General features: G+C 45.3%; 1 protein-coding gene across 6 annotated transcripts in view; it reads left to right on the forward strand.

Moving 5' to 3' along the window:
* Positions 1-14427, forward strand: part of LOC138282998 (casein kinase II subunit alpha-like) — a 193079-nt gene that overhangs the window by 67991 nt on the left and 110661 nt on the right. For all 6 annotated transcript variants that reach the window (XM_069221099.1, XM_069221097.1, XM_069221095.1 and 3 more), the window contains exon 2: positions 7943-8076. In XM_069221099.1, coding sequence (XP_069077200.1) covers positions 7976-8076 — 101 coding nt within the window. In that variant the 5' untranslated portion in view covers positions 7943-7975. The remainder of the gene's footprint in view (positions 1-7942; positions 8077-14427) is intronic.

Genomic DNA, 14427 nt, shown 5'->3' on the forward strand with positions numbered 1-14427 from the left:
GTATGGCTGAAGAGCAGACTTTGAAGGTTATTTTTGTTTTATCTTGTGCATTCCACATTATACGTGAACGCACAAGCTTTGGCACACAAAGGCTTTTATGGGGAAGGGCTATCTGCTGCACTCACTCAGCCAGTCTGTGACAGAAGGTGTACTGAGCATGACATTTCTGCTGGGGGACATATAAACCAGCTTAATGGGCTGCTGGAGAGGACCAAATTGCTGAGACCTGTGGAAAGTAAATTGGGCCTTGACAAGCATTTCCGTTTACATTTTGACATTTCATTATTCTTTTTCACTTCTGTTCAGAGTTTCCTGAGTGAAAGGTATTTGGAAAAAACAAACTATGGCCTTTATAAAGATTGAAGACCTTGAACTCCCTCTACAGTTTTGAGATACAAGTTGTTTGCTCCCACCGCAGTATTTTGAAATATTTTTTTGTTTTACTTTGTTGAAACAATACTTTTAAGACCGTTGATAAAGCCAGAGCTCAGTACTCTCATTACAGTGGCAATGCCAGTTGGTTTTGCCAATGCTTTTTCTTTTTTCATATTTTAAATACTGTTTATAGCCTGTATTGAAAACTCCACTGGTGCACATTCCCCCAGCATTGGCAAAACTAGCCAGTCAGGCAAGAACACATTTCTTTGTAATACTGTATTGTATGCAACAACAGTTTGACAAATCTCTACAAATAAAGAAGGGCCCAGGCACACCAGCGCCGGAACTCAAGTACACGTGTTTCAGGTTGCGGTGCATAAGCACAGACAAACTGTCATCTCTCCGAAAGCAAGACAGCCAGTGGATGAAGTGGGCTGAGCCATTACGCCATGCTGTAGTGAGTGGGATCAAAATTTGAATGACACTTGAATGACTCAGTGGGAAAAAGAGCCCCTGCATTTGTGTATGGATTTTTAGGTCTGGTGTTAAATTGTATGTTTAATGTACTTATAGAAACATTCAGACAGCCTTCTTCAACCATTAGTAGTTGTTGTGTCATTCACATTTCCTTCCACCTGCTGCAGCATAAGGCATTTGGCAGAGGGTGATCACACTTTAGCCACTGACTAACTTCATTGTCCTTGGACAAGGAGGACATCCTCACACAAAGTATCTCCTGTGAGTGTCGGGTGCCACTATGGAATGTGTGCTTTTTGTTAGGCCAACAAAAGTTTGCTTTCAGTGACTTTTTTTTTTTTTAATCCTGAGCTGGCCAAGCAATTTTTCTCAACCAAGTTTTTGCCTATTTGAGGCGCATGCAAACATGTTGAACCTTCAAGAAATGAGGAAATACGCCTGGGTAAAAGTGAGTGTAATATGTGGGAGGGAAGGGCAGCTGGTGTTTGATAATGGTGACTTGGTTCTTGTTATGCTGGCACCTTGTCGACGTTGTTTTTTTCAGTATGGGGGTCTCTTAGGAGATGGTAAGAGGTCTCTATATAGCCCCACCTTTCTTAGTATGTTGGTGTCTCCACACATACGTTTAGATTGTTTGTTTCTGCTGTACCACGTATTTGCCGCTATTGTTCCTGGAGTTATGCTGTTGCTTTGCACTAGATCACTGATTCTAAATGCTAATTTCGGAAGCTATGCTCATTGCAAATGTGCTTATGACCTGCATATTCTTAATTTTATAGAGGATACCCCGCTTATCGTACCTGGGCAAATAAAATACATTTTTAATGTGTGTAAGGTAGCTGAAAAAGGTGGCTGAAAATATTTGAACCCACCAAAAAGTGGGTTGGCCAAATCATTGAGCAGACCCAGCGTGAGACACCACAACGGAAGGCAGAAGAATAGTCTGTTGTATTTGTGTATGGTCTTTGCTGGCCTGGGTCTGTGAAGGATGAGTGAAGGTGGCGTGCATGGGAGTGTGTGCGGGTGTCATTACTGATGAGTGGGGTCATTGAAACTCTGTGTGTTAAGGCATTGTACAGTTTTCCGTGGTGTATTTATTGGATCTGTGACTTTCGGTTGAAATTTTAAATATACTTTGTAAACACAATTTTTGAGGCAATGAAAATATAATGACAGAAAATAAACTATGTAAAAATAAATCAATGTGTTAGGTTTTTCTAGGAGGCTGTCGGCATGGGATTTAATGCCATTGAAGGATGTATACAGTTTAAATAGGATTTTAGTATTTTCTGTTTACTGTTGTTTTTACACTCTCCTGAAATTATTATTTTGGGGATACCCTTTTGTTTTTGAGGGAGACCGATCTCTAAGCCAGACCGGAAAAGGATGAAACGTAGTGCCTTCCAGTGATAGACTAGCTTTAAATACAGGACTGAAATTCTTCCCTCCACACGAGAAACAGTCACTGAAAGTGTAATGACTTGTTTGATCTCTAAGGAGTTGTTGCTTATGCACGCTCCGAAAGTCTCCACAGTTTCTAAGCTCTCCACTCATTTTCCTCACAAGCCCAGTTGGTGAGACGTCTCACTTCATCACCAATCTTGTTAGTGTCTGTTTGTGCTGGTGCGGGCAGTTCCTTTGTTTGTTCCCTTTTCTTGTGTAGGATTATTTGTTCCCAGTTTAAATCTGATCACATGTAGATAGCCCTGACTACATGTGGAGTTGTTTCAGAGACTTTTGCATTGTCTGAAAGTTGCATTATGTCACAGGACAAAGGAAATCTGTTTTAGTGGGAATCAAAAGGTCCATCATCAACTGAACTATCTTCTACCAGAACACAACTGCTGTTCATAAAGATGTAAACGGAAAAGCTGATTATCCCATCAGCCGGCAGGGGCACCCCAGAAAAAGCTGTGGGAGGTCTGAGTATCCCACTTGAAGTTCAGCTCGCCCTCTTTAGCCTAAGTGACATGTTGCCCTCGCCACTGTAGGTGATGACGAGGTAGGCAGAGACCGTTGGATTGCAGACAGGTTCCTTTTTAAGTAAACATTGATGGTTCTGCTGAGATCGGTGTGGTTTGGTCCCATATACGGAGAGCCACTGGAATTATGCAACTGTGCGGCCGCAGCATAGTTAGATTTGCTGCATTTGCCACATAATCCATCTTTTCCTGCCTAATCTGCAGATTTTAACAAAAAATTGTTTCTAGCTCAAACAGTTCAAAATTTACTAAAAAATACAGCAACACATGTTTCCGCGCTGTGTAATATCCTTTGCACCAGTTACATTTTTGTTGCTTGTTGCTATATTTGGGTGTTAAACTGGTACTAATGAAGACCAACTAATGCCCAGACAGTGTTAACAAGTTTAAAAATAACAAAATGATGAACTAGTGCTATCATGAAATGTGCCGCATACGTTGCCTTCCCTTGCTGCATAACTTACTGGACACTGCCGCATAATTTGACCTTCCCCTGCCATATAATTCCAGTGGCCCTGCATATACGTCATGTCCATGTATTCTCTCGTGGCTAGTTGTGAGTTTTTCTCCAGTCCAGCAGTCACGATAGCTGTAGCTTAGTGCACACTTACATAGCACACGTGGCCTTTGCACCCGGGTGTCCTAGCTGTATTCCTATCCGCGAACAAGGCAAGATTAACAGGTTTGTATTCATTCAAATCGGAGCCTAAACTATGTGAAACCCTCACTATGAACCGAGTGTGTAATCCCACCTGCAAAGTTTACAGCTTCAGCTCGCTGATTCAGGTTCTCCACATCCCAATCCATAGTTGTCACACAACTGCTATCTATGAGTTATTACCAGCAGGGCCACTTAAACATAAAGCTCATTGGACTGGGACCACTGTGTGTTTAACTAGTATTTAGCGTATGTGTTTTCCATTCAGAGATGGCATCTAGGGATAAGGTACCTTAGGAAAGGAGGGGTTGTTGGGGAAGTGCTCTGAATTCCTTCTTTTCAGCCCATTGTGTCTCCAGGAAGAGCGTGGAGTGTTTCTATAAATCGCAGCAAATGTGACGAGATAAACACATAATTTTAAGGCATCACAACAGAGGGAGGTCAGGCTGTTTCTTCGCACAAGTTGCTGCTTACGTATTTTTGACATGGGGCCTGGTGTTTACAAACTCAGCTCACTTTGCAGTAAGAGAAAGAATACAGTGAATTGTGTGACAGTCTTGCTGGGGTACATGACGTGTGAGAGGAAAGGCTGTGGGGTGTTATTTTTTTAACACAACAATATGTAAATACCTGTAAACGAACTGTGCACATTCAGCAGTTTGGAAAGCAAAATGAATCGTAAATGTTCTCGAGTTAGGAAGTGTAATGGTACCAGTGATAAATATTCCCTGAATCAGTAAAACTGTCTGCATGTGTAGTGGCCGCTTCAGTGGACATGCGCTGTCTGTGAATGATGCTGTAGTAAGTCATGTCCAGTGAAGCCAGGAGTCGTACAGAAAAGGGGGTCGTGGCTCTAGAAAGTTTGGGAAGCACTTCCCGAGGACAGGATCCTGCCAGGTATGGTGACCTCTGGTATATGGAAAGCTGCTGCCTTGTAGGGCGGGTGGAAATGATGCTGAGGGGGCAACGCCCCCACAAGATGGCGAGTTGAGAAGCCTGAAGGCGCAATAAAGACCGAAGAAACTACTTGTTTTGGATCGATTGAAAGAGAAAATGTTACTTTCAGTAGCAGATGCATACTGTTTGCTCGGAGGGGGCACTAGTTGACTGACTCAGGAGTGGACAGGCCCTCTTCCACACAACCACACTAAAGCTTTCTAGCTTTTATTTTTATTTTTTATATATGTAAAGAGACCTCGTTGACACGTTCCTGTTTGCCTGATCGGTCTAGTTAAGGGCAAGCTTGCCCTCTGTTTCCCCTCTCATGGCATGTTCAGGCACCAGTGCATTGGGTGCAAAGTTCATTTGCGTTTGGGGTGGGGCGGGGCTGCCCTGTACCTCCCCCCAGTGCTTCCAGTCCCGCAAGCCTCCAGGTCACAGGGAGGGGTAGGCTGAGGTACAAAAGGCAGGAATGCCTCCTGTCAGCACTGTGGAAGCGGCATCCCCGGTAGCTTACTCCTGCAGGCAAACCAGCCTTTCACCTGAAGCATGCTGCCAGGGTGCAAGAAGAGGTTAGAGGGACGCGCGGCCATTGGTCCATCTCTGGAGACGGACGCGCGGCCAGTGGTCCATCTCTGGAGACGGACGCGTGGCCCGTGGTCCATCAGGGGAGATGCGCCGCCAGTGGTCCGTCACTGGAGGTCCACAGTCAGTCAGCTGGTGGGCAAGGGGGTAGCCAGGCTAGAGAAAAACCAACAGAGGAAAAACCATGAGTGCGACCCTGAGGAAGAGACATAGGCAACACCATCCATACTCCGTAATGGAACCACAATCTCCTTTCTCCTGGCTCTGTGGCCAATTAAGTGAGGTCCCACTGTTCTTTCTTTCACAAATTTGTAACCTGTCTTGTATGATTCCTTCCCATGAGTGCTCCTTGCAACCTTTGCTTGTACAGCGGTTCTCTGCTCCCTAGCTAGGTTCCTGCTACAGAGGTATCTGTGTGTATCCCTGCAACTGTGTTACTCTCTGTTCATCAGCACAGGTGACAAACCACCCATTTGTAGTGAGCAGAGATTCATAGTCTTTTCTTGGTTAGAGGAGGGGCACCGCCCGTTCTCATGCAGAATAGGCGGTGTATCTCTAATATGAAAATGGCTGTATGTGTCCGAAGAACAGGCTGTGTATTTAGGAATAAAGATGTTCTATAGTGCACCAATACTCATTCTCCAAGGGCACTATTTAGCATTCAGAATATGGTGAATGAAAATCAACTTTAAATACAAAGTAGAACACTGGGAGCTCCATTGTGGTCAATGACGTGGCTGCGGGCTTATAATGACTGGTATAAGTCTTCTGCATCAACATTACAATGTTTGTCTTTCTGTTTCTCCCATTTCAAGTTAGAACACTCTAATCTCAGTGGGTGGGGTGTTTTATTAGCCTTATACCCCCGGTGCCTTGGGCTGTACCAGTTGTGAAAGGCCCTCTACGTTTTATAGGCCCTCACCTTCAACTAAACCCTGAGGACATACCCCACAGCGCCTTGAGACCCTATGGGTGAGTAGCGCGCTCTAAAATTAATTGATTGAATTGATTGACCTGTGGTTCGGGCCTATAACTCTGTTCAGGGCCATTAACAACCGGTATAGCCCCGGAGAGTGTGAGCAATAGGACTAAATAGTAGGTACCACTGGCTAAATTTTCGCCACCGTACAATAACATGGGGAGGAAATTCATGTGGTGGATTTCCCACCATATTTAGTTTCCTCCAGAAATTGGAAGATTTTCAGTTTCTTCCAAACTTTGCATCTGACCCTTGGTGCTGGCTGTTGTGAGGTGCGTTGAGAAGCAGAACCTCAGAAACGTTGGGTAAGATCTGTCTCTCACGTATTCAAGTTTAGTTCTACTGGGTGGTTGATACAAAGGGAATTCCATGACTTGGCAATGCAGCAGCCAACACTGACCGCCAGATGATGACCATCTCAGTGGCTTCTGTCGCAGGAAGAGTCTCGCAGATGGAAGTGTTCTAGGTAGTTGACTCTGCAAAATCTGTTTAAAAAGGATTCTTCCAAGCAGTGGCATAGCGTGGGGGGTGCAGGGGGGGGGGGGGCGGCCGCACCGGGCGCGACATCTTGGAAGAGACTAAATCCACGGGTTAGGGGGCGCAAATTACTTGCCTTGCCCTGGGTTAGGGGGTGCAAATTACTTGCCTTGCCCCGGGTGCTGACAACCCACGCTACGCCACTGCTTCCAAGCCTACATTTGAAGATAGTACAAATGCGTTGAACTATATCTTTGTCAGATAACAATTTGACCCCTTGCATAGGAAGGGTGTCCAAAAGACAAGCAATCCTAGCATTGTATGCCCTCTGGAGCGCAGAAATGTAAAAAAATAAAATAAATAATAAGTCCTCCAACTCCACCCACGACCTCACAGTCGCGCCTTTTGAGGAGGCATCCTTGAACGTAAGATGAAATCTGTCATCTTTTTTTACTCAGTTTGGTAGGACCATGATTTGACGTATGTGTTGATGGACAGACCACCTTCCAAGTAGATCACTAAATTCTTCCCCTTTCTTTTGGAGGTGACAGTTTGGTTGAAGATACTGTCCAAGGATAGAGACTGGAGATTAATATATTTTTCAAAAAGACACTGAGTTGACTGATATTCAGGTGCCTCATATACTGTCAAAATGCATGGGACAGAGAGGACTTCTCGGGAACCCCACAGGAGATGGTGCTAGTTTGGGAATCTAACTTGACTGTGATTTTTCTGGTTTAAAAAGATGAACTTCTTCAATGAGAAATGGTCAATACTTACTTTGTGCGTTTGGCCAACCATGAGATCAAGGAGACGCACAAAGTGTTTTTGTGCTGCATTGGGGTCAAATCCCCCGCTGTTCCTCAGCTGCATTTTTTTTTGTAGTTGATTGGAAGTACTTGTGTCACACTACTGCACTCGCTGTTTCACAGTCACTATGGCCAACACTAGAGCACTCTCTAGTTCAGGTAGCATAGATTTAACCCATGTACTCATAGGGTAAATACCGCTCTCTTGAAATTGCATCTTCTCATGGCCTCTTGTAAGTGCACATGTCCTCCTTCTCTGTGGCTCTATGAAATCTCTGCTTTGATGTTTGCTGTTGTGTGAATGGTGACCACTTGGTTAAAGTATGTTGGTCCATAAGCTACGGCTAATATGTCAGCATGGCACAGTGGGAAGTTTTCGGCTGGAAATCGTGGGTGGGTGTCAGTATGAAGTGAGGGGTTAGCTCACACCTTGAGGGGAGGGCTAGTGGTACGAGTTGTGCAGGAAGGAAGCTGGCGTGCCATCCGGTACCAGTGTCTAGGCACGTGTGGTGGATCTCTTCCCCTCCTGGACTGGTGCCTTGCCCCTGGAAGCCTCCTATGGTTTTCTTTTTCTAACACGCATGGTCATGGAGTGTCCGTTTGGTGGCTTAAAGCTGCATTTTACCACACCACCTTGTCTCTCTTCTTTGTTTTTCAGGGCCTACCGAGTTGAACTTCTCTTTGTTGCACCATGTCAGGACCAGTGCCAAGCCGAGCGAGGGTCTACTCCGACGTCAACACACAGAGACCTCGCGAGTACTGGGACTACGAGTCGCACGTAGTGGAATGGGGGTGAGTCTGCGCTCTTGTTCATCTGGAAGAAGACTCACATCTGTGTATAGGAGAGGGAAAGTGACACATACAAGTTTCCTTTCCTGGATGTTTAAAGTTTTGACTTCAGCTGAGGGTCTGGGTCAAACTTTAGTCTTCAAGTTGAATGGCATGTGAACTTGGTACACCCTAGAGAGCGTTATCAACAACTGTCTGGCCCAAAATAGTGAGACTGCAGTGGACGGACCTGGCTGCTGCCTGCAGGGCCCAGTGAGATTTCAGGTCTCTTCTCACTACCACAGGCCCTGCAGTGAGCTCGGTCCCAGCATGACTCAGCAGTTACTACTGCAAGACCCTTTTAAAGAGGTCAGGAGCCATTAGTCTGCATTGTTTTTTATTGGGGACCAATTGATTTGTAATCTGATTGAAAATCAATAAGATGTTTAAAGGAAATGTTTGTTTAAAATGTGAATATCCACTTTGGTAATTATCCTTGGCAGTAGAGGGCAGAAAGGGTGAGTGAAGAGGACAGGGGAAGGGAGGAAATGGAATCAGTTGTATTCATGGGCATCCGACCCTATCTTCTTATCTGGTTAGTGTTGAGTTTTAGTACCCTGTCTGATTAATGATGGACAGGTGGGGTTTCATTTTAGTGCATGGATTTGTGTTCAGCTTGTTTATGATCATGGATGATCATCTTCCGGGTTGTAGGGCCTCATCGCCACAGCGGTCTAGTGCTCGGATTCTGCTTGCCTCTTGGTAGTCCACTGTACCCACGAGTGTTGGTAATTTGTGGCGAGGTGTCTTGATGATCATAATTTCCTCTGCTGAGGGTCTTTGGTCCATAATGGACTTGAGCTGGCTCCTCAGTTGCCTGGTGGTTGGGAAGAACATTGATGATCTGTGTTGGTTTCCTCTGCTGAGGGTCTTTGGTCAATAATGGACATAAGCTGCCTCCTCAGTTGCTGGTTGATTGGGAAGAGTGTTGATGATCCGTGGTTGGTTTCCTCTGCAGGTGTCTTTGGTCAGTAATGGACATCAGCTGCCTCTTCAGTTGCCAGGTTTTGGGAAGAGCTTCGATGATCGGGTTGAATTCCTCTGTCCATGGTTTTTGAATATGTACTTGTTCGGACTCTGTGTTGGTAGTGTCAACTAATGTTGTTCTGTTTCTAATTTCTGTGTTATGAACTTGTTCAGTCTCCGTGTTAGCGGGGTACCATTTGTCAGATCATAGGAAGTGTGTTGATGATCCGGTGGATTCCCTCTGCTGAAGGTGTTTGGTCGGTCATAGGCTTGTTCAGTTGCATTATTTGCGCAGTCATTGTAGCTTGGACTTGAACCTTTTTCACACTACAGTTGGCCTCATTTCAAAGTGCTGTTAAGGAAATAGATTGACAACTTGTAAAACAATTCAGGGCATAGGAGTCTGGGACATATGGGAACAGCTATGGAATCATACTGAAAGCATTTTCCTTTATTTTGATTTATTGTACCATCACTCCTCAAATTTCACTAAAATATTGATCCATGAATAGCCTCTGTACGCTCTTCTATCCAGCTGTTCTCAGCAGTAAGGGCTACAAGTAGCAGGTGGATGGTAAAGGTTATGTTTTGGAGAATGTGTCATATTTGTAAGACTTAGAGGTTGCATTTGTGGGGATGAACCTGTTGATTCCTAGGCCCATGAGAATAATATTTACTAGCGTGGGATTTATGCGGACAAAACAGTCGACGCCTATGAACTGCAATTCTGAACGCAGGACCCTTTATGAACAGAAGGGGTGATGTCTACGGGCACTTATGAAGACCAGTAGTGAGGCTGTGAAGCTTCACTGATGATAAGGTTGGAATTCATAGTCCTTATCAGTGGAAACATTGAGGTCCAGAGCCCTGGTGAATACCAGTAGTGGGACCAAGAACCTTCACAGATTGAAGGGGTGAAACGCATGGTGCTTATGCATGGAAGTCTAGAGGGCCGGAGCCCTGGTGTATACCACTAGTGAGGGGTGGGAACCTTCACAGATTGAAGGGGTGAAACGCATGGTGCTTATGGATGGAAGTCTAGAGGGCCGGAGCCCTGGTGTGTACCACTAGTGAGGGGTGGGAACCTTCACAGATTGAAGGGGTGAAACACATGGTGGTTATGCATGGAAGTCTAGAGGGCCGGAGCCCTGGTGTGTACCACTAGTGAGGTGGGAACCTTCGCTGATTGAAGAGGTGAAACGCATGGTGGTTATGCATGGAAGTCTAGAGGGCCGGAGCCCTGGTGTGTACCACTAGTGAGGTGGGAACCTTCACAGATTGAAGGGGTGAAACGCATGGTGCTTATGCATGGAAGTCTAGAGGGCCAGAGCCCTGGTGTATACCACTAGTGAGGTGGGAACCTTCGCTGATTGAAGGGGTGAAACGCATGGTGCTTATGCATGGAAGTCTAGAGGGCCGGAGCCCTGGTGTATACCACTAGTGAGGGGTGGGAACCTTCACAGATTGAAGGGGTGAAACGCATGGTGCTTATGGATGGAAGTCTAGAGGGCCGGAGCCCTGGTGTGTACCACTAGTGAGGGGTGGGAACCTTCACAGATTGAAGGGGTGAAACACATGGTGGTTATGCATGGAAGTCTAGAGGGCCGGAGCCCTGGTGTATACCACTAGTGAGGTGGGAACCTTCGCTGATTGAAGGGGTGAAACACATGGTGGTTATGCATGGAAGTCTAGAGGGCCGGAGCCCTGTTGTGTACCACTAGTGAGGTGGGAACCTTCACAGATTGAAGGGGTGAAACGCATGGTGCTTATGCATGGAAGTCTAGAGGGCCAGAGCCCTGGTGTATACCACTAGTGAGGTGGGAACCTTCGCTGATTGAAGGGGTGAAACGCATGGTGCTTATGCATGGAAGTCTAGAGGGCCGGAGCCCTGGTGAATACCAGTAGTGGGACCAAGAACCTTCACAGATTGAAGGGGTGAAACGCATGGTGCTTATGCATGGAAGTCTAGAGGGCCGGAGCCCTGGTGTATACCACTAGTGAGGGGTGGGAACCTTCACAGATTGAAGGGGTGAAACGCATGGTGCTTATGCATGGAAGTCGAGAGGGCCGGAGCCCTGGTGAATAGCAGTAGTGGGACCAAGAACCTTCACAGATTGAAGGGGTGAAACGCATGGTGCTTATGCATGGAAGTCTAGAGGGCCGGAGCCCTGGTGTATACCACTAGTGAGGGGTGGGAACCTTCACAGATTGAAGGGGTGAAACCCATGGCCGGAGCCCTGGTGTGTACCACTAGTGAGGTGGGAACCTTCACAGATTGAAGGGGTGAAATGCATGGTGCTTATGCATGGAAGTCTAGAGGGCCGGAGCCCTGGTGTATACCACTAGTGAGGTGTGGGAACCTTTGCTGATTGAAGAGGTGAAACGCATGGTGGTTATGCATGGAAGTCTAGAGGGCCGGAGCCCTGGTGTATACCACTAGTGAGGTGGGAACCTTCACAGATTGAAGGGGTGAAACGCATGGTGCTTATGCATGGAAGTCTAGAGGGCCGGAGCCCTGGTGTGTACCACTAGTGAGGTGGGAACCTTCGCTGATTGAAGAGGTGAAACGCATGGTGGTTATGCATGGAAGTCTAGAGGGCCGGAGCCCTGGTGTATACCACTAGTGAGGGGTGGGAACCTTCACAGATTGAAGACCCCAGTGCAGGGCACCTGCCAGCAGCAGTAGTGAGCCCAGATTGTCGGGGCATTTGTGAGTAGTGGTGGTACCCCACAGACATTTTAAGATTAAATGGCCAATATCCAGGGTGCTGCTGAATAAGGGAAATGGGCTTCCGGCCTGTCAGAGTTTAAAGTTTTGTAACTAATCATGGAACAGTGTAGCACTGGGACAGTCTCTTTGAGTTTAAACCTTCGCACAGTGAAGGAGGTACTCTGTGAATGGTCTTGGTTAGGATATGTGATGGCTGGTTTACATTCTACACATTGTACTCTTCCGACTTGTTCATCTTGATGGAAGGATTAACATCAACGCTTGAATTTATATTTGCGCACAAGAAACACAGATTAGGCTATTTAAATCCATTGCGCGGTTTACTTCAATGATGCACTTGTTTTCTAACCTTCGTTTAATGTTCATGTAGGAGGAGATCGGCTTCCTCACTTACCGGGTCATTGGTCCTGGGGCAATCAGTCCGTCTATCGATATATAGATGGCGATCAGTCCGTCTATCGATATATAGATGGCGATCAGTCCGTCTATCGATATATAGATGGCGATCAGTCCGTCTATCGATATATAGATGGCGATCAGTCCGTCTATCGATATATAGATGGCGATCAGTCCGTCTATCGATATATAAATGGCAATCAGTCCGTCTATCGATATAACGATGGCAATCAGTCCGTCTATCGATATATAAATGGCAATCAGTCCGTCTATCGATATATAAATGGCAATCAGTCCGTCTATCGATATATAGATGGCGATCAGTCCGTCTATCGATATATAGATGGCGATCAGTCCGTCTATCGATATATAAATGGCAATCAGTCCGTCTATCGATATAACGATGGCAATCAGTCCGTCTATCGATATATAAATGGCAATCAGTCCGTCTATCGATATATAAATGGCAATCAGTCCGTCTATCGATATATAGATGGCGATCAGTCCGTCTATCGATATATAGATGGCGATCAGTCCGTCTATCGATATATAAATGGCAATCAGTCCGTCTATCGATATATAAATGGCAATCAGTCCGTCTATCGATATATAGATGGCTATCAGTCCGTCTATCGATATATAAATGGCAATCAGTCCGTCTATCGATATATAGATGGCTATCAGTCCGTCTATCGATATATAAATGGCAATCAGTCCGTCTATCGATATATAAATGGCAATCAGTCCGTCTATCGATATAACGATGGCAATCAGTCCGTCTATCGATATATCGATGGCAGTCATATATATCGATATAAGCAGAGAGGCGGAGTTTTGAGTGGCTCATGATGCCCCTCACTCACCAATGGTATTGTAGCAATAAATAGCATGCTAGACTCTGCACCAGTTAAGTTTGTTCATTGAGCTAAGATCAGGTTATCGTGGCCTTCTCACCATTAGGGCAGATACTTCCCTCCCTGAGTAACTGTAACATGTAATTTGTGAGGCAGTAAATGGTGTTTTTCTCATGTTGATGTTTGTTGCATGATGGTAAACTGAACTTTGCACTGTAGCCCCTTTGCTCTGGATACCATGGGTTATTGGGCCACATTTATTTTCATTGCCCTAAAAAATTCTCTCGCGCCCTCTGCTTGAGTATTATACATATTACCCGGTGGTGTCTCCTCTGGGTAATTATAGTTGGGATTTATTTTCCATAGACAAGGTTTTTTTGGTTTGGTTCGCTAATAATGTTTGCACTGCTGGACCAATGTTCATGAAACTTTCTATATATGTTTATATATATATTCACTGAAAAAAAAAAGGTTAAAATTAAGTTATAGTTTGGTAAAAACTTTAAAGATCTTGCATTTTTTGCTATAACAGGTGAATTTCAGTGTTTTTTACACAAAGCATGCTTTTTCTAAATTGATGTAAATCTGTTCAGAAAATGTTGTGAAATAAAAAAATAAAAAAATTGAGATATCTGGACAGTTGGTCTTGCGCGACCACAAATTAAAAAAAAATACACAGATTATTTTTTTTCCCCCCCATTTCCCATGATTGGTCGTGAAGGCTTTTCCCCCGCCTCCCAGTTTCTGGGATTGAGTAATTTAATTTCTGAACTGCAACAGGATATAAAATGTTGCAGCCGCTGTTACAGAACACAGTGACTCGAGGGTCACCACGGGCCGGATGTAGCAAAGGGTTTTTCCCATTCTGTGTCAATGGGAAAATGGGTTTGTACATATGGCCCCATGCCCTGAAATGTAAAAACCGAAAACCCATATGCTCTCCTTGGAGTTGCGCTGGACTGAAACCTTTATAAGTTTTCAAAAAGATCTGCAGTGGGGGTCCTTGAATGATTGGCTGCTTATAGGAGCATGGCCGCCTGCAGGGTTTGGGTACGGCCAGTCCCGGTTAGCCACCCGCATGGAGCAGGTTTCACGGCCTGGACGCCGGCATGTACCGGTCTCCAACCCCACACCATGCACAGCCAAAGGCAGGGCGCTGCGCGGGCTTGAAAGCCCATGTCGGTTGGGTATCGTAATGAAGTCTTACTTTATGGGGAAAAAATAGGAATTCACTGAGACTTCCCTAGGTTAATATGACGCTATTCTTGGGTATGGTAATAAGAGGTGATGTTATATTTAGGTATTTATTGTAATGATACATAAATTTATGTAAACAAAATGGCCTAGCAGTTCAGTGAAAACCCCAGA

The sequence above is a fragment of the Pleurodeles waltl genome, chromosome 2_2 (genome assembly GCF_031143425.1).
Source record: "Pleurodeles waltl isolate 20211129_DDA chromosome 2_2, aPleWal1.hap1.20221129, whole genome shotgun sequence".
Classification (NCBI taxonomy): Eukaryota; Metazoa; Chordata; class Amphibia; order Caudata; family Salamandridae; genus Pleurodeles; species Pleurodeles waltl.